This window comes from Prunus mume, linkage group LG1, assembly GCF_029339155.1.
Source record: "Prunus mume cultivar Tortuosa linkage group LG1, ASM2933915v1, whole genome shotgun sequence".
NCBI classification, from domain to species: domain Eukaryota; kingdom Viridiplantae; phylum Streptophyta; class Magnoliopsida; order Rosales; family Rosaceae; genus Prunus; species Prunus mume.
In genome coordinates, this window is record NC_142698.1 from 16,795,437 (window position 1) to 16,816,937 (window position 21,501).

The following is a 21,501-nucleotide window of genomic DNA, read 5'->3' on the forward strand; positions in this document are numbered from 1 at the left end:
CTGATAAAATTTAAGTTAATTAAGTTGTATGTGATATTTTTTGAAAGGCAATTTCATCAATTCACTATAACTAAATATTAAACAAAAAATAACTAACCTAATTATCTAAGTACCTCCACAATCCCTTCCAAGCCTCCTTTCTCCTCCACATGTCGTACTCATAACCCTAGATATCATATTCTCATCCCACTACCTCATTTGATCAATGAGAAAGGAAGCTTGGGAATGGGAAATCAACTGCTTTCCCATGTTTGATAAGTCCGGGCATGGGAAATAATTGTTTGACACATGGGAAAGTAGGAGGGAAAGTGAAGCCCTTCTCCCAACTCATGTTTATTTGATTTAATATGGATATAATTGAAAATTTATACAATCTTTGTTTTCCATTCCTAGTCAAAATAAATATAGGAAATGAAATAAAGTAACTTTATATATCCTGGTTACTTTCCTGACGTTACCAAACATGATAAAGGAATCTTCAATTTCTCATAAAAATGACATGGGAAATGATTTCCCCTCAAATCCGTTCCGTGAACCAAACGGGGTAAGATTCCCAGGCTGCTTAAGTATTTTATGGATTAAAAAATGCATATAAAATAGGGGTGATCAGCATCAAACAGCCGGCCTCTAGTTAATGGGTGTTAAAGATTTGTATTTGGTTGGAGCATTTTAAAGGAGGGAGGAAGGAGGCACAAAAGTCTAGCTATTTTGCTTAGATCAGCCAAGCACAAAATAACCAAAAACTAATGAATGAATCAATAAAAGGGAAACAAAAGTTGATTGAAAGGAAAGTCTTCCAGAGATTAGGCTTAGAAATTCACTTTTAGGTTTTGGCCTTTCCTTCTTGGATAAGGGTTTGTGGATGTGTTCCATGCGATTTGATATATTTTAAGAAAGCTTAACGTAGCTACGATCAAGGTCAGAAGGTCTTGAGTTCAATTGGCATCCGGATCAGCGAATCGTTTCCAGAATAAAGATGAATAATTTGATGCAACCGGACCACAACAGATCTAGTTGTGGCTGTGGAATGTGGATGGTGCACTACCACATACACGAACAAACCATGTGAAATTTACAGCAAGATTTCTTCTGCTGCTTTATATTTATCATGTATCGTTTTGAGGTGAAAGCTATCAAGAAAATGCAGGGTACCATGTTCTCAAATGCATGATAAGGACACAAGAGTAAATCTAATATTTCCAAGTAGCGCAGTGTGAAAAAGTAACCACAACCATTAGAGCCACCTTCTTTCTGCGGATTTAAAATAAGATAGAACATGCAACGTAAGAGTGGACAAAGACAACGCATGTGGAATAAGCTATTATGCTGCATTCAAATTTCAAAGTAGTAAATCAAAAGCAGCTTATCTGACTAGCTCTTAAGCCGAAAGCAAGCGAGAGAGAGAGAGAGAGAGAGAGAGAACAGTCACACCTGTTACATAAGTTCGATAGATTTAATATGAATTTGGAAAAGTGGCCTCGGATTAATATGAGGGGAAAAGGGGTGACAAACGTCAGGATATATCATATTGGCATATTCAATGTGGCAGAATTGCTTTGTGGTTTTGTTTGGTTGCTGATAAAGTTAACTTCTTCAAATCAAAACTATTGCACTTATCTTATATCTTTCATTCATAAAGTTAACTCCATCAATTATCTTGTACACTTCACAACATATTCACAATGTTCTTCCTACTCATTGGAGCCTCAAATATTTACAGTTGTTAATGCAAAATTACAACATCTTGTCATTCTTAGTTGTTTCTCAAATGCCACCAGCAACCAACAAATTACTGAAAGAGGGATCAAGAAGTGCTTCTCTGGCTGACTGATATTTGTCGAGACGCTTCTTCAATGAACGGAAATCTCTCTCGTCTTTTGAAGTTCGTTCCTAGCATAGAATGAATCAGTCAAAAACCTAAGTCATTTCTTCTTACAGTGCATAGTTTTAAAACATTAGACTTAAAATTGATCAGTTTTCACCCCTTTGTGGTTGCCAGCATAGAGAACCCTGCCGCTGTTGTAGCATTTGTATAAGAAAAATTACAATAGTAAGTGGTTGTGTAAAATTAAATAAGAAAAACTTACAAATGATTTCTTTAGCAGTAAGACATCCACCAGGTACATCAACCACAGTGCATTTGTTCGGGGGAAGCTATAAAGATCAAAAGTTAACAATGATAGCACTAAAAAAATTCTTCTTTACTTTTCAATTTTGACTAACACATTTTCCCTTTTTGTATATGATAATTAAATTTGATATATCAACCATACCTTCCCTCCCAGCAGTCTTCTGTTACCTCCTTCATCTTCCGGTATGTTTCTGACTGCAAATGATTTAACTATCATTTATTTTATTTCATACAACAAAGATAAATTTACTGGTACAACTTTAGTTTCAATTCCTTACTTGTTTATCGCCCTTTGGACCTTTAAAGAGCTCAGGATCCGAAGATAGGTCTAGAAAGAGTATGTCATCACCTGTGCATATTTGATGTTTGTTAAGTATGCTACATCAACAATTAATGTATCCTCTACCATACCAAACACATTGTAAAAGTATTTTAACAAGAATTCACCAGTGTTGATTCTTGAAAGAGTGAAATCTATTATTGACATCCCCAATCCAAATGTTTGGATAAACATCTGTTTTCCCTCAAGAGTGAACGGCATTGTAACAGAATCATTCCGACTTAAAAGGATGTTTCCCCTGTAACAAATGTATATTCCTAAGTCAGCAGCACTCATAGATTCCAAAGTCATTATTATACTCACAAATACAACCATACCAGTGAAGATCACGGTGCTCAAATTCATATGCAGCTTCAGCTACAGCAAGGGCAGCTGTAACCTGAAATGATAATCCAATCATTTAAAAACAAATTGAAGTTTCAGGAATCACCACAAGAATTCTGTTATAGTGTATACTTTACCTGGACCAATAAACTACGTGCCTCATCAGTGTTCTGAAGTACAAAGCTTTCCAGATCCTTGCCACCATGCTCTAAAACAAACACGACATAGCACTGTATGCAAAATTGTGAGTTGCATTGAATAAGTCTGAGTAACGTTAACCTCATAGTATATGAATCATTTATACTTGAGAAGATCACCAAGTCGTAGTTATGGAAGATTATTAGGGCGACTCTTAGCTTATATACCAAAAAGAATATTAGACAAGTTTAAGTAGAGAAGGAAAACCTGGTTATCTGGAAACGCCTTAGGGTGATCATTTTCTGAACCATGATCTTCATCCCAATCCTCCCATGCGCTGATCAAAGCAGCATCATAAGAGCCTTGGCACACTCTCAAACTGTAAAGGAATCAGATCACAGAAAGATGACAGAATAAAAATCTTGCAATTGATACGATCATTCAAGTAATCAATTCTATTAAGTCTTAAGCAGTTGTGGAATGATAGAACTTTAAAGTAAATACATACTCTATGGTTTCGATAAACATGGTGCAAGCATTTTGAAAATCACCCTCATGTCCTCTTAAGTAATTAAGAGTGCGGGAAAGTACGACCTCTTCTAGCAATTCTTCAGATCTCTGGAGCACAGTAACTTCATTACATTATCATTCAACAAAACGAGAAATCCCATTACTAGAAGAAGGCATAGTATTGCAGCAAGTACCTTTTGCACTTCCCCATTCACAAGTATGTTACCATCAATTGGGACTATTTTGCAAACATAGTTGCCAGCCTTGAAAGCTTCTCCAAATGTTCCTTCCCCGATTTTGGTAATCTTGTCTAGGTCACTGTTTCAAGAAATTTGTATGTTATGTTAGCTTACAGAAGCAGAGGATCAGCTAAAATATTGCGGGAAAAGGGGAGTTCAAATTGTAAGGGGAGTTCAAATTGTAAAGGCAAACATATTACAAACAAGGAGCTTACCAATAGGAAGAAAAAACATCCCTAAATTTTAAGGGAACTGACTGTCCACATACTGCTAATAGAGCACGAAATGGATCCAAATCTTCACTATCTGATGAAGATGATGCCAGAGAGAGTTTCTTTACAGAAGCTACTATATCTTCACAACCGTCATTGCCCACATCCAGCACCGTTTCAAGCACACTTCCATCAACCAAACTCAATTCAAATCTGCTTTGCGCAGAAGGCAAACGAGACTTGACTTTACTAGAATTTTTTGGGGTTTTCAAACTTGAAGATTTCAAATTGTTACCACCAATGGGTTCTGAAGGTATGGGCCGCATGGTTGAAGTCTGCAGTATCTTAGACAATGTGCTCGAAGGCTCGAAAGTGAAGTTTAGCTTCTTGAACAACCATTTATCTAATGGAGAGCACAACTTGGGTAATGCAACAGTATCAGTTTGGTTGCCCGCAACCCATGTAGTAGGTTTGGGAGAGGGGCTCTCCTCCACCAACTCAAAGGCATCAATCTCTTGAAAGTAAGCCTTCTCCTCTTCAAATTTGTACTTCCCCTGGAGATTCCAAACATTAAAAACAGCATACGATTGTGTTTAAACTTTAATGGAGTACATGCAATTGAGGCATTGCTATGCTAAGAACAACATGCAAAACAGAAAACACAATTTTTCTTTAAAAAGGAGCTCACTTTGGGAAGAGCAGCTTTTCCTTTTCTCTTTCCTTTTCTTTTAGGCTCCTTATGTTGAGGATGATAATCAAAGCAAACACCAACAGCAACACTTGTCCTCCCTCTATCAAGCACAAAAAATCAATGAAAAGCTGGAATGAGATAGTAGCTACATTATTTAAGCAAAAGTTAAAACAGTGACTAACTATAACAAGCTCAATCTATAGAATCAAAAAAGAAATTCAGTAAATGGGTGCTACCCAAACAGCCCCTCACCACTAAACACATAGTAATCAAGCTCGTACCACAAAACCGGGAAGCGGAAAACAAAAGGAATCATAATAAACACAAACCCAAAGCTCACAAGACAGGGCAGATAGACACAAGTTCAACCGCAATCTCGGAAGAAAGAGAACGGGTCCAACAGAGATAGAGATAGAGAAAAGGTGGGCGCTTTGAAATGAACCTTGTAGAAAGGGAACGGGTCCAACTGGTTTTCCTGTTGAGAGCTCCAGCAGCAGGAGCCAAACTCACCCGTCCCACATAACGTGCCGAACATGACTGCTTTCTGAGATAGGCAAAATCAAAAACACATTGAGAGCACAAATTAAGAAACTTTTTGGCTTCGCAAAACAAAAACACATAATCACAACAGAGATTAGATTTGAACATACGAGGGTTCTACATCTTGAGTGGGTTTGTTGGGCTTTCTTCTTCTGTAAATCGCTTCACACTGTTGTCGTTGATCAGCGACTTTACCTCCTGAAATGTATTCCTTAATAATGGAAATTAACTTGGGTAATGAAGAAAACTAATGGAAGAAATTAGGGTTTTGTCTCAGTACCTGCGTTGAAGTCCATTAGAGAGAGAGAAGGATTTTGAATGCTTCGTCTTTTGGGCGGGAACTGTTGTAGTACCGGCAGAGATAAAAGATGAAATGTTGCGTTTCGTGGAGAGGGAAAAGGGGTGGCTTAAAAGTCACCATTCTTACGACTTAAACGGTGCGTTTGGTGTACACGGCATTATTCAGTGGGCTGGGCTGCGATGGCCAATGCTTCTTTGTGTTTCTGATCTCCGATTGTATATTTAAAAAATTTTAAACCCCAACTACAGTCTACAGCCCAGGGTTGTGTTTCCCTTTTAAATTTTTTTAAAGTGATTCTATGTTCATTTCAATCTTCTCCAAATAAAGATGAAAGAGAAACTTATTTGTGGATTTGCATTAATTAAAGTTTTAGCAACCTTGTTGTTCAACCCTATTTTCCAAGTTCCCTATGATATAGAACCATTGCTTAGGCTTAAAGTCGGTCATGGCCCGATTTATTAGATCTTCAACGAGGAAAATTTGAACTTGGATGTAAGGGACGAATTCACTATTATGGAAAGGGAAAAAAATTGCTTTCATCTAATTATCTGTACCAACATTGACAGCTTCTCTAAAATGGTCAGTTTCCACTAATTAGATGAACTTGTGGGTGAACAATTAATTAATGCTTAGCTACCCTTTGCTTCTTTGTCCTGGCATTTGTTGTTTAGCAAAGCCTAGAAGCCCTTTGCATAGACAATAATGAAACCACCACTACTTGTTCACTCATTTGTTTGGTTCTTTTTAGCCATTTCTTATGGTGCTTGTTATACTTCATCCCAAAAGTATTTTTCTTGTGACTTTCTAACATGTTTGTATCATGCATGGATATATATTGCTCAACTCTGAGCATTATGTTCATCAATCTTAATTTGTTTGGAGAGCATAATTAATACTGATATTCAAGCAAGAAAAAAGGGGAAAATTTAAGCTTTATAATCAAAACTCAAATCATTTCGAAAGGACAATTAGACAAAACACAACCACCTAACCAGTATCCTACATAACCAAACCATATACCATATGGATGTTGAGAATAGCGTGATCAAATTAGACCATACATACTTATCCAAGTTCTAAGAATTTCAACATGTGGTATCAGCTAACACCCAAGTACCTATCCCAAAGACTCCCGATAATCGTTTCAAAAAAAACTTTCATGTAATTTATATCCACAAACCATTTGAGAAATGATATTGTTTTTCAGTCCGGAAAAGACTCCCAAAATTACGTTATGTAGGAGGAAGTCATTGTCTAAACATTAGAAACATACCAAAAACTTACAAGCATTTCCCTGCAACATGAAATAAGAACACTCCATGATTTTTTCTATTTGTGTAAATTTATGTTGTGGTAAATAATTGCTCTTCCGCAGTTTTCTAAATCGCTTGGGGTATTCTAGAAGAAGGAAAATAAATATCTAGCCAAAAAAAGGAGGAGAAATCATTTTAATCAGCATATGTAGCTAATCTGGTAATAAATGACGGTTATGTGTTTTAGCGGCGATTGGTGACGGTTTATGAACCTTTAGTGACAAAATTTAAGGCTACATGATTTTAGCAACGGTTTGTTTCGCCGCTAACCGTAGGTAAAAAATCTCTCAGTGACGATACACTTAACCGCCGCTATAAGTCGTCATTACTTTACAAATTCACCCCTCCGCCCGAATCTTAATTGGATCACAAATTTTAAAATGACTACCATCAAAAATTTATTTTTATGCTCACTGGGGATCGCTTATCAGACCCAATAAACAAAAATGCGGTTTATGGAGGAATACAATAAACGATTGAAAAAAAACTGAAACCTGGAGATGGAGCAACTATAGTTTACATCAACTAATACTCAATACATATACAGAGGAGGCGTTCGCTTTATATCAACCAGCATAACAATTGCAAGCCTGCATTTGCAACCGCTGCACTTAAGAGTGATTCCAATGTTTTTTTTTCTCAACCTCTGAATTGTCACTTCCTGCGACACATGGAGCAAATGCCTAAGAAGTATGTGAATTTACCCATTGATGCAATGAAGATGGAACCCGGGGTTGCATGCCCCCCCAAACTGCAAGATAAAAGAACAAGCGATTTAGTGAATTATCATCAAGCTGTACCAAAAATGAACGGAATAATTAATATCAAATAAAAACTATAAACCAAGAAACACAAATCAGACTGATAATGCAAAATGTGAAATGTCTAAATCTAGTCGGATCAATGCATGAAATGATAAAGGTTTTCCCACCTCAAATGCATGTACTGTAAGCAATTTGGTTGGCCTTCTTGATAATAGAACAATAATGTAGGGTAGGGTTTGACTATGTACATGATGTTCTAAGGTGTCGCCAGAAGATCCGACACCAGATATTTGAATCATATTTGGGTAGTTCATAGAAGAAAAAGAAAGAAAATACAAATGCCAAAGATTGTAAATTAACAATGAACTGCATATTGCATACTGTTGAGAAACAAAGCAAGACCCCCACAAAAATCAGAACAGAAAACTCGTACACATTCACATATCCCAAAAAAGGATAAGAATTAGAGCTCCAGAGAAGTAGACGAAATAGAACATATGCCAAAAAGGGGTACTTAAGAGTTAAATTTATACACATTGACACCTGCAGCAATTGATTAGTTCCAAATTGATTAACAAATATAACAGATAGAGAAGAGATAAAGAAGACAACGTGTTTGAAAAGCCCAGCGTATATTCGAAAATAGAGTTCTGTACTGTTTCTGTTTCTATACAACGATGTTTCAAATAGATGAATTCTGATCACAATGAGAAAACTCAGTTTCTTGTAAATTCAATAATATAGCTAAAATTCATTCTATTGTGATTAAATAAATGCAAGGTTAACACATAAATTGCATTTAAAAGAAAGGAATCGAATAACGAACATGAGACTTTGTTTGGTTCCAAGCAAGGACACTTGTCATTATAAAATGTGGACAAGTGTCATTCTGTGATTAGTTGCTTATATGGGTTTGTTAGAAGTCTGCTAGAGAGTTCGTTGGGTTAATTAGTTAAAGATGAAGGTGTTAACTGTATAAAGGTTAACCATTCTTGTAAAACTCTCATTATCATCAGAAATAACAACAATCTTCTTCTTCTACAATTGTCTCTGTAATTCTTTCTATAATTCTTCATTGTTTTCAGTTTTGAGAAGATATACTCTCAGGAAACAAAACTCAGAAGCCTATTACACAGCATAATGCACCAAAACAAATTTCAGACAAAACAAACATACTCTCAAGGTGCTATTACACAGCATAATGCAACAAAACTGTCATTCCAACAATCTTATGCCCATGACAACTTTCAAATTCAAGTCGTGTCATCCTTTCGAATTTGAATGATCATTTTTTTGCAATCTAAATTTGAAAGGTTTTGGCTTGCAAGAGCTAATTAAAGAATGTTATTTATTGGCATTGACAGACAAATGAAATTTGAAAATGCGGATTGGCACAACAACATTCTTTAGGAATTTATTCAGTTTCTCAACAGCAACCAAATGCAAACATAGAAGTTTAATGGATAAACCAAAATCATGACTTGCATTCATCTAAAAATAAAATGGAAATGTAGAAAATAAACAATAAAAATAGAAATTACATGAAAAGAAGAGAGCTTGAGGGTGTTAAAGGCAATGAGCTTGGCAGCCACACTGCCCCAGTTGTCACTACCCACAACACAACGGTGACTGGTTTTGTGAGGAGCTTCATATTTCTCCTAAACTTGATTTAGGATTATTGCATTTCAAGTTCAGAAGAAAAAAACCATATAATAAAATCTCCAATCAGCCCTAAATATATCAAGTTCAACTCAAAATTAAGACAAAATCTAAAACCACCAAAGGCATCATATAACACCAGAGAATATAAATCAAAGTTGTCATCATTGTAAGATCTAGAGAAAACCAGCCATAGAAACGTACCTAGGGCAGAATCGGAGCCACGGGACGTTCAACAGAGAAGACGAGAAGAAGGCGAAGGCCCAAATTGATGTAGAAGAAGAGACACTCGCCCTCACCCTCGCCCTCGTCGTCGTCGTTTGGGTTCCAGAGTCCGGGCTTGGACTTGGACCCGAAAGGCCATGTTCAGTCTGAGTCAAACTTAAGCCCATAAACAATGACTATGACTTGAGAAGTGTGCTCTAATTTGGCCCACCAAACAAGTCGTGATTTTTAAAATCCCAAATTTAGCCCTGGATCATGTCTCCTTTTTTATATATATATTTTTATAATCTTTTTCAGTGGTTACATGTTTTAATATGAGTAGCCTAGTAAAATTTGTAAGGTGTGGTGGGTGTTCAAAGAACATTTTTGGGCTCTTTGGGAGTGATTTTAAAGAAGTCGATAATCACTTTTATAGAGAATTACTTCTCTAAATAATTACTTTAAGTAATTTTATAGAGAAGCACATAGGAGGTGTGTATTCCCAGAATCACTTAAAATAATAAAAAGTGATTTTCTAGAGAAGCACGTGGGATATGCTTCTCCTCAGAAGTAATTATGGCATATTCAGAATCACTTTAAACGAGCCCTAGGTACTTTGATTAAACTTTTTATAGGAAATACTTCTACTTATAAGTAAGTTATAACCCAACATTATTTGTGACGCAAGATTCAATTGTAGAAAAAGTTGGCTTACATAAGCCTTTCTTCTCTTTCCTTTTCACATTCATATGGAAAACAGATAAGATCTATTATTTTGCCTCATTGTAAATTCTTTGTAACAACTCTATTTAAACAGTTCAAACTTATTTTAAAAAAATTCAGACACCCTTTACATTCCCGTATTCAGCTCCCCAAATTTACATCTCTCCATGCTCATATGGCTTTGCATTAACTAAATTTTAGCACCCTTGTTCATTGACATTCCCAGAGAAGATATATTTTCCAAGCTCCATTTGATATAGACCTGTTGCTTAAGCTTAAATTCAATCCTGGCCCAATGACAGATCCCAGTGTTTTTAATTTAGTGTGTCTTTTAGCTCTTCAATTGGCTTTAATTGGAACAGCTCTCAACAATCATGCATCAATATTTCCTTTTGCTTGAGAAATTTATTAGCAAATATCACTTTCTTTGTTTGGGAAGAAAAAAAATAGTTGGTACCATCTAATTATCTCTATCACAATTGACAGTTTCTCTAAAATGGCCAGTTTGCACTAAAGCCATCCTTGTGGGTGAACCCATTAACTAATGCTTAGCTACCCTGTGCTTTTCTGTCTTGCCATTTGTTGTTTAGTAAATCCTAGAAGTCTCACCACAACTTGTTCACTAATTTGTTTGGGTCTTTTTGGCCATTTCTATTTGTTGGGTTATATCTTCTTATAAATTCTTTTTTTTCAAGGGTGTTTTGTAATTTTCTTATATGTTATATCATGCATAATATATATATATCAATTTTGATTGGCATTATGTTAAATTTTAGAGACACGGGTTAGTACCCTACTACTAGTAATACCCATATTGTCCATAACTTAACTACTTACAAAACCTAGTAGATGTGAGGTTTTATCATAAAAAATCTTGGTGATATTAGTAGTGGAACCACTCATATTATATTTATTTTTATCAAGTTTCGAATGTGGGACTTATTATATTCTTCAACACACACTTTTGCTCCTTCCATCAAATCGTGCAATTACAAATGCCTTTAAAAATAAACTCATTTTCATCAATCTTAATTCGTTTGGAGCATAATTAATATTGATATTCAACCAATAAATTTAAATAATAAAAAAAGAAGAAGGGAAATTTAAAGCTTTATAATCAAAACTCAATGGGACAATTAGACACAACACAATCACCTAACCATTATCTTGTAGATTTTGGATAATGCTATATTAACCACTAGTGACCTTGTTTAAGTCACATAAGCAACCATATACCATATGGATGTTGTGGAAAGTGTGACAAATTAGACAATATACACATATCCAAGTTGTAAGAATATACAATCATCAATAATCCTAATTAATTTGCAAGTTAGCTTATTATAATATGGTGTGGGTAGGGCACAAGATGTCTAACTATTTTTTATTTATTTAAAAACTTGATGACATAATTATGTGATGATTAACTGAATCTGCAGGTTCAGAGGATACCAAACGATATCTTTCAAATCAAATTTTGTTAGGGTTTCTTTTTCAAAGTTTATGGATAATGTAGACTAGCCACCCTATATCTCATATCGCTGTTTGATTTTCAGTTGATGAGGAATTGTAATCAATATTTCTTTTGCAGTGCCATGTCTCTTTCTTTTTAGTTTATTCCCCTCTCTTTTCACCTCCTAAAGTCTTTTCTTGTCCCTCTATAAACCTTAGCTCATTCAGGTGGTATTTAATTCATGTTAGTAGTTGCATATATACTCTCTGCAATGGTTGAAAAGATGAACACTATTTTGCAAAAAAAATCCCCAAAAAAAAGGGATAATCTTTCTAAAATGACAATGTTACATACATTGTTTTATTTATACTTACACTTCCTGAGGTTTTCGGTGTTTCCACAAAACTCATTGAAGTTTTAAAAATTATACGAACACCTCATGAGGTTTCAGATTGTTTTCACAAAATCCATTCTCATTGATTGCTCGTCCAAAAATTGATGATTTCTTTACAAAAAAATATGTATGCAAGTGACAAAATTAACCTTAATGAATGAATGTGCAATCTAATTTCAAATGCTAACTTTTTCATTTGAAATTTATATATATATATATATATAATTACCAATCATCAAATGAAAAATTAACGGAAAGGGATTTTGTGAAAACAATTTAAAACCTTAAAGGGTTTGAAACCTTAAAGAATTTTGTGAAAAACTCAAAAATCTTAAAGGGTGTTAATGTAAATAAATTTTTTGTTTTGTTGTTATATAATATAGACTATGACGCATACAACAATTCCTATGATAGGAAGTAGAGCATGCTTATAAAACTATAAAATTTGGAATTTACGAGGACCTTTTGGTGGGCTAAAAAGTCGTGCTAGGTAGCACTTTGGTCCACATTCCCCCAAATCTCTGCAATCTGCATGGATTCCCCTCATTCACCGCATGGAATTGGCGTATGTCAATGTCATGCCAAGAATTATTTGTCATGCCACGGTATTCAGCAAGTTTTTATCATTCACTCAATTTTGTTTCATTATTCTTCCTAATCATCATGGTTGAGAGTCTCACGAGTCACAACATGTTACAAAAACCAGATGTGATTAGATAAAATATTAAACTTTGATTGTGCATTTACGTATTTCACAGAATTTCATCTAAAAAAGAAAACAAACTTATAGCGTAATATAAAATTGTGTATCAACTAGTCATTAACTTAATAGTATTTTTCGTTTCAACGCTAGAAGAAATCTTGTGTAAAGTCAACAACTCATCTGTTTCAACTATATAAACCTATTTTGGTTGAATGTAATGGTTGTCCAAACATGTCACTCAGCAATTTCGTAATCATATGATTCAAAAGAAAGATCAACTTCACAATCACCGGGATCCTAAAGAATCGAACTCAATTAATGCAGTCTTTTCAACATAAGAGTCACGGGTTGCGCGGCTAAATGAAGATGCATAATTTTAACCAAAATGATAACATTATGCCAGATGCATTGTGATCAATCAACGGACGTCGCTTACATTGCATGCAATCAATTTCTTACAATTAAGTTCTAACGGCAGGGCAATTTATTCCTTGAAAGCAAGTTTTTTGTTGTCGTTATTGTTTATAAGACATCTCTTATGTTTTTTACTTTATTACAAAGTAATATTCTAAACTGCTCTAATGTTAGGGAGAGAAATCAAACTCGGGCACAAAGGAACATGAACATTATCTTAGTCAAATGGCTTAACCCGCATATGCAAGACCTCCCATATGCTAAATTAGAATATTAATGGCGCACAGCTAAATCATAAACATAACTTAATTATATTTTATACCCATTAGTGCCGACCCAATTCGATGTCAACAGACTCAACAGATCATTGCATGGAAACGTTACGCTAATGCTGTGGTGATGATGGTCAGTTTTAGCATGAGGGTTTTGGCATGTCAAGCAAGGGATCAGATTCATCAGAAAGGGAAACCTAGTAAAGGATGGCAGATGGGGATTGCTGAGCTTTAATTATTTAGGTCCATGTCATGTGTTACATGCCTACACGAAAAAGCAACCGATAAATAAAATACAAAATCTATAAATATTTGTCCACCGTTATATATTAGCTAGGCCACAGTTATGGCTACGTACAAGATTTCAATACGCATGCACGTTTTAGACAAAACCATGCAGGCACCTAACATTCACGTACAATTATACAAGCCAATTGCGTGAGAGGGATTCTTTTGCCAAGTTAGGCACAAGCAATTGTTCAATACAGGGTTGATAGTGTCGACATTGAAAATGTTGTGGTGGTTGTTAATAGCTTGTACACATCGGTAGCTCAAGCCCCTTTAATTTGATGGACGATTTCCTAACGCCTAATAATTTCCAACACCAAAATAAAAGGCACCAATCGATCTACTTCTATGTTTATATGAATGGACATGGACATAATTTTGGTAGCTATGTGTAGGGCCATATGGGTATAATGATTTGCAAATTAACAAAAATTCAAAGAAAACTTGATTTGATGGGCGATTTACGGGCAGCTATAGGGTTGAAGTTTCTTTTCACTGCTTCTCGTGGCTTCACATAAAAAGAATAGACTACTTGAATAATTCGACGATCAAATATATATTAATATGGATAACACAAAGTCTCAAGCCTTAGTGTAAGTGTGTGTGCGCCCTAGTGATGATTTCTTCCAAGAGGTGAAATATTCAATAACTTGTTTACTTACCTAATGGTCAATTTGGGCTAAGAGACCATGTTACAAGAAAACTAAAAGAAGCCAGTGGTCCCAATTTTTATTTGTTAAATATAAAACTGAGAACAGGTTGCAGGAAAACTACCAGAAGCAGACAGCTTATGCCAGATACCAAATTGCCAGCGGTGATTTCTAGTACATATAATATAACTCAAATAAATCATTGAATATTTTTCCTTCTTTTTTTTTTCTGACCTATTAGTTTATGGATGAACTAATTTTTTCTTAAATATAGTTTTATTCGTTATTAAACCTATTAACATATTGATTGACTCAAAAAAAAAAAAAAAAAGTGAATGTTGGGTGGTGTTACAAGTTTTAAATTTGCAGCCAAGAGGGGAAGCACATTCTCTCTTCAAGCTTCAGGGAGGCACACTGAAAACTATATGATATAATAGTATTCTACTACTGCTTTTGCATAACAACTAATTCCCTATAGCATTGACAAACCACAAAGAAAAAAAATATATAGTCCTTGTAGCATGCTGCATTTCAATAGTTTTTTTAATACTGTTTTTGTATATTTTGTATATTTTTTCTTATTTCAGTATTTATGGTGAACCGAATTCCTTGTGGTGGTACCACATGCCTTGTTGTCCCGTGACCCACCCGTTCGTCTTTCTTAGTTCATAGGTTGATAGGAACTTGTGATGTTGTTGGATGAATAATTTGACAATCGTGCGTAACTCAAATGGTTAAGAGTATGCTAATATATATATGTATATATTTATCACAATTATAATCCTTTTGGCAAGAACTCAAATTTGAAGTGGCACTTATGAACTGGAGTATATTTTGGTGGGAGATTAGAAACCATTACAAAGTAGAAACAGAGCAAGAAGCAAAGCAATCTCTGTTTAAGTTGAAAAAAAAAAACTGGTGTTTTTGATAAGGTTGAAGACAACTGGTGACAGATGGCATTTACATTCCAAATTTCACTAATTGCTCGTACTAGCATTGCAGATCCGATATACTAACAGTTGGTTGCCTTTATAAATAACTTGTAACCTATGAACACAGAGGGAGGTGTTTGACTTGACCAAGTAACGGCTGAGATTCGAGAATTGTAATCTGAAAAAAAGGTAAATTTATTTTTTTATATTTTAATATTTAAAAATGACAACAGATGTAACAAAAGAGCAGAAAACCTGAGAGCTGTGACTACAGTGATATCTAAGATTCACACACCCAACTCAATTCACAACAGAAGCAAGCACACAAATACAGCAATCAATTCTAATAAATAAATACACAATAATGGAGAAAAAGAGAGAGAGATATTAAAGTAAATTACTGGTAATCAATCAGTCGTGTTCATATCAAATCAGGAAAATCTCAAGACCTTTACATCACAGAATTCCATGCTTCTGTTTTACTGTATGTGTTATGTTTTTGAAGGCATCTCAGTCTGAAGACTCCAAACTCACCACCTACCACTGATAACTCCATCCCTTCTTCTTATATCCCCACCACTCACAAATATCAGTTTTTTCCATGTCCCTCTACCATTTTACACAGGTACATGATCTTTCTTGTTATTTTTGGGTTTGGGTTTTTGAGATGGCTCAGTGCTGGTGCCAGAAAGCTCCATCTCAACTTAGATTCAGACACACATTTGCCCCACAGAGAAAACCCATATAGGAATTCCAGTTTTATTGGCTGTATATTTTATTTTTAACTTTTAATTTTAGTTTTGAGCACTGGGCTCATTTGGGTTTCTTAAAGAGGCTTTCTTGATATATGTTTATGGGTTTTCTTGGTCAGAGATCTGGAATTGTGTGTTTAATTGTTTGTCTTAGGATAAGGAATGTTGAAGGGGTTTCGAAGATCTGGCATTTCAAGGTTGCTCTTTTGAGTTCCATCACACAGAGGTGAGAGGTTGAAATTTTCTTTTCAATTATTAACATTCGTCTACGTTCACATTCTCACCCCCCCACAGAGAATGAATTTGTTTATTGAGTTATTGTATATGCATTATGTTCTGTCCATATGTTTATTGAACTGCTTTGGTTTGTCTACTAATAATTTGACGTTTCTGCTTAAGCCCTGCATCTTTCTTATTTGGTTTATGTGGCTCTGACAAGTTTTCTCCTTTATTGGTAGTTTTTTTTTTTCAGTTTTCATTTTTGTGTGAAATTGGTGAAAAGTACCAGGTTGTAATTTTTATCATCTCTAGTTGATGCAAACGGATTTGGAAGAAAAGATTTTGACAGTGATATAAATGATGAATCAGAAGCAATCTTAATATGAGATTCTGCTATGTGTAGGGTTTTTGGTATCTGATAGAATGGCCTCCGATCTGAAAGCAGAGTTATCCAAGGAAGCTTTCTTTAATCTGAAGGTCTGGGAAGTAATTGGAATAGCTGTTGCATTATTTATCATAATTATCCTCTCTGTGCTATCAATGTGCCTTACTTCACGTAAGAAATCAAGGAAAGCTAGGGACAAGATTCCCCTTAGTCAAATCCCAACTGTCTCAAAAGAAATTAAGGAAGTTCGAGTGGAACAAGTATCTGCAAGTGAATTTGCTCCTCGTGATGGAATTCTTCTCACCATTCACGACAAATCCAGTGACAAAGAATCAGATAAGATCATGCTCCATTTGGGTATGGGCAAATCGAAGAATGGAGAGAATAGCAGCCAGTCAGGTTCATTTAATCAATTAGAAAACGACGGTGGCCTGTACCAATCTGGAGAAGAAGGGAGTTCCAGCACTGTTACAGTGTATAAGGCTTCTTCATCGTATCCAATAACTGCCCCGTCTCCTCTAGTTGGCCTGCCTGAATTCTCTCACTTGGGTTGGGGCCACTGGTTTACATTGAGGGACCTTGAGCTTGCAACAAATCGGTTTTCAAAGGAAAATGTCCTTGGTGAGGGCGGATATGGAGTTGTTTACAGGGGAAATCTCATCAATGGGACTCCAGTGGCAGTTAAAAAGATCCTAAACAACCTGTGAGTTTGCTAATATCCCGACTCTATTGTGGTTTGTCCATTCACCATTCTTGTTTCCATGAATTTGTCATAACTTGAACTGTTTTAACGTCTTTAGAGGCCAAGCAGAGAAAGAATTTAGGGTGGAAGTTGAAGCAATTGGCCATGTGCGCCACAAGAATTTGGTTCGTCTACTGGGATACTGCGTCGAAGGGACTCATAGGTACCTTTTTTTTTAAAGTTTATTAAGTCTGATGAACTAACTAATTGACTCTATGTTTTGAATTGTTTTCTTATGAAAAAAATGAGATATCAAAGTACGTGTAGGTCCCCATAAATTAGGTGGAAACAAAGAAGCTTTTGTGGCTTTAATATCTGAGAGGTGGATTGATCTCTCAGTATTGAGTATATAATAGCCTACTGCTGTTGAAGTAACACCTGAACTACAATAGTTGGTCTCATTTGCATTTCAAAATTTCAGGATTTTGGTCTATGAGTATGTCAACAATGGAAACTTGGAGCAATGGCTTCATGGAGCAATGCGTCAGCATGGATATCTCACTTGGGAAGCACGCATAAAGGTTCTCCTTGGAACTGCAAAAGCGTAAGTCAAATTGCGTACAAATTTTTTTCCAGGTTTTCTAGTTCTCATTTAGTGTGATAATACTTGTCGCAGTCTTGCCTATTTGCACGAGGCCATTGAACCAAAAGTTGTACACCGAGACATTAAATCTAGCAACATATTGATTGATGAAGACTTCAATGCCAAGGTATCTGATTTTGGCCTGGCCAAGCTGCTGGGTGCGGGGACAAGTCATGTGACAACTCGCGTTATGGGAACCTTTGGGTTAGTATTATTTCTTGAGCATGACCCTTTTTGGCCCCTGACCAATGCTGTTTCTTTCAGTTTTAGATGCTCAGAATAAATCGATTAATTGATGCTAGAGGATTAATTATTTCTCTTGTCCCTGCTTCCCAAAAAACATTTCAGATATGTCGCCCCTGAATATGCTAATACCGGACTTTTGAATGAGAAGAGCGATGTGTATAGCTTCGGGGTTTTGCTCTTGGAAGCAATTACTGGAAGAGACCCTGTGGACTATGGTCGCCCTGCACATGAGGTATGCGCAAGTTATAAAAATCAATAGCAAAGAAACTTGTCCAACCATCCTAAAATACCAGACTCTTGTCAACATAGAATCATGAAGAAGCTTGATGCAAGTTGGATTTATTATGTATTAAGTAGTGAATGCCCCTTAAAAGAATGCATTCAATAGTGTATGGTAGTTTACAGTCTAAATCTACTTAGGAGTGCAGAATTATGTAGAGGATACTCTACAGACAGAAATGGCAATAAAGTTATAATATTGCAACTGTACACATGTTCATTGCGTTAATTTCTTTATCTCTATTTTGTAGAGGATACTCTACAGACAGAAATGTCAATAAAATTATAATATTGCAACTTTGTGGAGTTTTGTTTGACATGCAGTTTTAATGCTCACAGGTAAATCTGGTCGATTGGCTAAAAATGATGGTTGGAAGCAGAAGGTCTGAAGAAGTCGTAGACCCAAACATTGAGGTGAGACCATCAACAAGAGCCCTAAAACGGGCTCTCTTGACTGCTTTGAGGTGTGTTGATCCAGATTCTGAAAAAAGACCCAAGATGGGCCAAGTTGTCCGTATGCTCGAGTCCGAGGAATATCCGATACCAAGAGAGGTTAGATTCTCATTCTCTCTCTGAAACACAATTTCTGATGGATTGCAATTTGAATTTATCATGTCTGAAGAAGGATATGAACCTGCAATACTTTTGATCTTGTTTGCTTCTAAATCCCAGTATGAAATATCTGATTCCATTTCTAACTAACCACATTGCCTCTTACTTTGTCCTTGCTATATCTGCATTCCTAGACCCTTTTAGCTGTCTCCTGAATTGGTGTTACCTTTTTTCAGTGAATGAGACTCTAGTACTGTCTTGCTTGGAATAAATTATTCAAAATTTGATTCAAATGAACAAAATATTTTGTCCATGCAAAAGATTTAATCAATTGATTATCTCATGCATTTTAATTGCTCAAATTTTCTATCCACATCCCTTTCTCTACAACTACCTTTTGTGTTCCCATGCTCTAATCCATTATGGTGTTGGTCCTCATAGGATCCCAGCTGATTGACATTTACTGGTCAACCAATGGCTGGACATTTGATTTGATGATTTTCAGCTGTCTTTTGAATATAAGTTTTCTTCTTGATGTTCAGGATCGAAGACACCGAAGAACTGAAGCAGGCAGCATGGACATTGATTCCCAGAGGGAAAATTCAGATACTGATCGGAGTGATTATCCGGGTTCAAGATCAGAAAGCAAAGGCTATCAGCGGACGTAATTAAGCCAGTGGTTCAGTTGAGAATCTCAGAAATATAGAAAGTGAGGGTGATTCTTAATTTTTTTTCTACTCCCAAATTCTTGGGTGTCTGTCTGATCTGATGCTATTAGGGCAGGGGAGAGGGGGTTGATGGGGGAGAGAGATGATCCTTGTGTTCCTTTTTTTGTTCTCCCTTCATTTTTCCTTTTGTTTCTTTCTGGTAGATGGAGAGATATATTGTTTGTGTATCAAAGTGGTGGTGTTTGTGAAAAACCCAAGACAATGCGGGCTATGTACAGAATGATTGCTCTTCAAATTTGTTGGATGAAATGCTCCCTTTTTTTGTTAGAACGCTAATGAAGTCACGACAAGCACCACCACTTCAAATTTGGTGGTGTTTGTGTTAAGAACGCTGCAGCCACGACAAGCTCAGAAATTAGTAAAAGAACCGACTATGTTTTATAAATAATGACTCTAATGAAGTCAACTAGATGAATGTTGGTTGATTCAGTTTCTGGCATGGACAAAAGTTCATCTCCATTAACATGCTTCAGACTACTACTTTTGACTAACCAAATTGAATTGGACAATTTTGGATACAAGGTACAGCCTGTTTAAAGGACATAATGTAGTGCAAAATAGACTAAGAGAGCACCAAGGAAAAGAGACAAAGAAAAGAAAGGAAAAACATGTCTAATGTTGCTGTCAACAATCATAGCTATGTATGAGCTTTTCTGTGGCACCAAGAAAATGGACATCTCATTGTGCTTCGCAGGTTGCTTTGGGTTGAACCCAAACAAACAGCCAATCAGTACTAGGCTATATGCGTATCCAAGTAGGTTTTACATCCTGCCCAGGTTAAGGGGACACAGAATCTTCCATGATTTAACACCCTTTCTTTCATTCTAAGGGCCATGAAAGGCCAAGGTGAAAATAGGTACATGCTCAGGTGGTTGTTTTGGACAGATGGTATTTGATATAATTTCCATGGTCTTGGTTGTCTTCTGGCTTTAATGTTAAGAGGCAGGCAGCCAACTTTTATTTATTTATATGGTTACTAGAGGCATATCAGTAATTGTTTTTACTTTTCAGAAAGCCCAAGAAGTTGTTTTGTTCTAGTCAGGTGAGTGTTGTGCCTACACTACACTACATCTCTCAGAATTAGAAATCTTCTTGACCCTTATGTTGGCTGACATCTACATACATGTTTGGTTGCAGGGCAGGCTCTTTTTTGTGCATTTCACCGCTGATCATGAGCTTAGCTGCTGTCTGATGATTTTAAGGTATGGATTATGCTGTGGGGGAGTATGCTTAACTTAATCACTAGGGTTTAGTTGATGGTTTCTAGGGTTTCTCTTTTTGTTGGTTCCTGATACTCGAAAAGGGGTCTACTTAACAGAGTTTTACTGCAATATTTTTCGCATAAGAACATGGTATTTCTGTAAATGGTAATTCATGATCCAGAGACCCAACAGTACCAAAACGGGAAATTAGCAACAAAGAGACAATGACATATCATTGTTATCATGCATATCTTGCCAAGCAAGACAATGTTTCTAAATTAACTTATCTTTGTTCTGGTCAAATTGCTATTGATATAATTAAGTAATATTGACGTAGTTTAATGTTTTTTATTTCTTGCACAAGAAGGGCAGTGATCAAAGGCCCCATGTATGACCTATTCTTCCTCTACAATCTTAATTTCCCAAGTATTCTTCTCCATTAAGACTCCAATAAATCAGTCAGCTCAATATTTTTATCACATTGACTTGGACCTAGTGGATAGCCAACGGAGGAATAACTACTTTTGAGATATGGCAAGTTTGATCCCTGCAAAACTACATCATAGAATGCTTACTTTGCAAGCAGTTATGCGATTGATATTCAAATATATTGTGTCA

At 35.9% G+C, this 21,501-nt stretch overlaps 2 protein-coding genes and 1 long non-coding RNA gene across 4 annotated transcripts; 1 reads left to right on the forward strand and 2 right to left on the reverse strand.

Annotated features, from left to right (window-relative positions):
* Positions 1-1,592: 1,592 nt before the first annotated feature.
* On the reverse strand, positions 1,593-5,529 carry HASPIN (Protein kinase superfamily protein). Its single transcript, XM_089044058.1, has 15 exons — positions 5,406-5,529; positions 5,236-5,323; positions 5,028-5,129; positions 4,583-4,685; positions 3,898-4,448; positions 3,638-3,761; positions 3,442-3,551; positions 3,201-3,312; positions 2,933-3,025; positions 2,789-2,850; positions 2,579-2,709; positions 2,410-2,480; positions 2,274-2,326; positions 2,088-2,154; positions 1,593-1,890 (listed from the first exon to the last, which is right to left on the reverse strand). The coding sequence occupies exons 1-15, from the start codon at positions 5,419-5,421 to the stop codon at positions 1,765-1,767; spliced, it is 1,809 nt and encodes a 602-aa protein (XP_088900184.1). The 5' UTR covers positions 5,422-5,529; the 3' UTR covers positions 1,593-1,764.
* Positions 5,530-7,112: 1,583 nt separating this feature from the next.
* Positions 7,113-9,572, reverse strand: LOC103344499 (uncharacterized). The gene is made up of 2 exons (XR_515096.2): positions 9,367-9,572; positions 7,113-7,490 (listed from the first exon to the last, which is right to left on the reverse strand). It is a non-coding gene; the product is annotated as an uncharacterized LOC103344499 (long non-coding RNA).
* Positions 9,573-15,432: 5,860 nt separating this feature from the next.
* LOC103344497 (putative receptor-like protein kinase At5g18500) lies at positions 15,433-19,930 on the forward strand. 2 transcript variants are annotated; one of them, XM_008248082.3, is made up of 9 exons: positions 15,433-15,820; positions 16,102-16,173; positions 16,570-17,254; positions 17,352-17,456; positions 17,715-17,837; positions 17,910-18,080; positions 18,225-18,354; positions 18,741-18,953; positions 19,496-19,930. In XM_008248082.3, exons 3-9 carry the CDS (start codon positions 16,590-16,592, stop codon positions 19,619-19,621), a joined length of 1,533 nt encoding a protein of 510 aa, XP_008246304.1. In that variant the 5' UTR covers positions 15,433-15,820; positions 16,102-16,173; positions 16,570-16,589; the 3' UTR covers positions 19,622-19,930. The 2 variants fall into 2 exon arrangements, with proteins under 2 accessions (XP_008246304.1, XP_008246303.1); XM_008248081.3 differs by having other exon boundaries at positions 15,444-15,820; positions 16,067-16,173.
* The last annotated feature ends 1,571 nt before the right edge of the window (positions 19,931-21,501 follow it).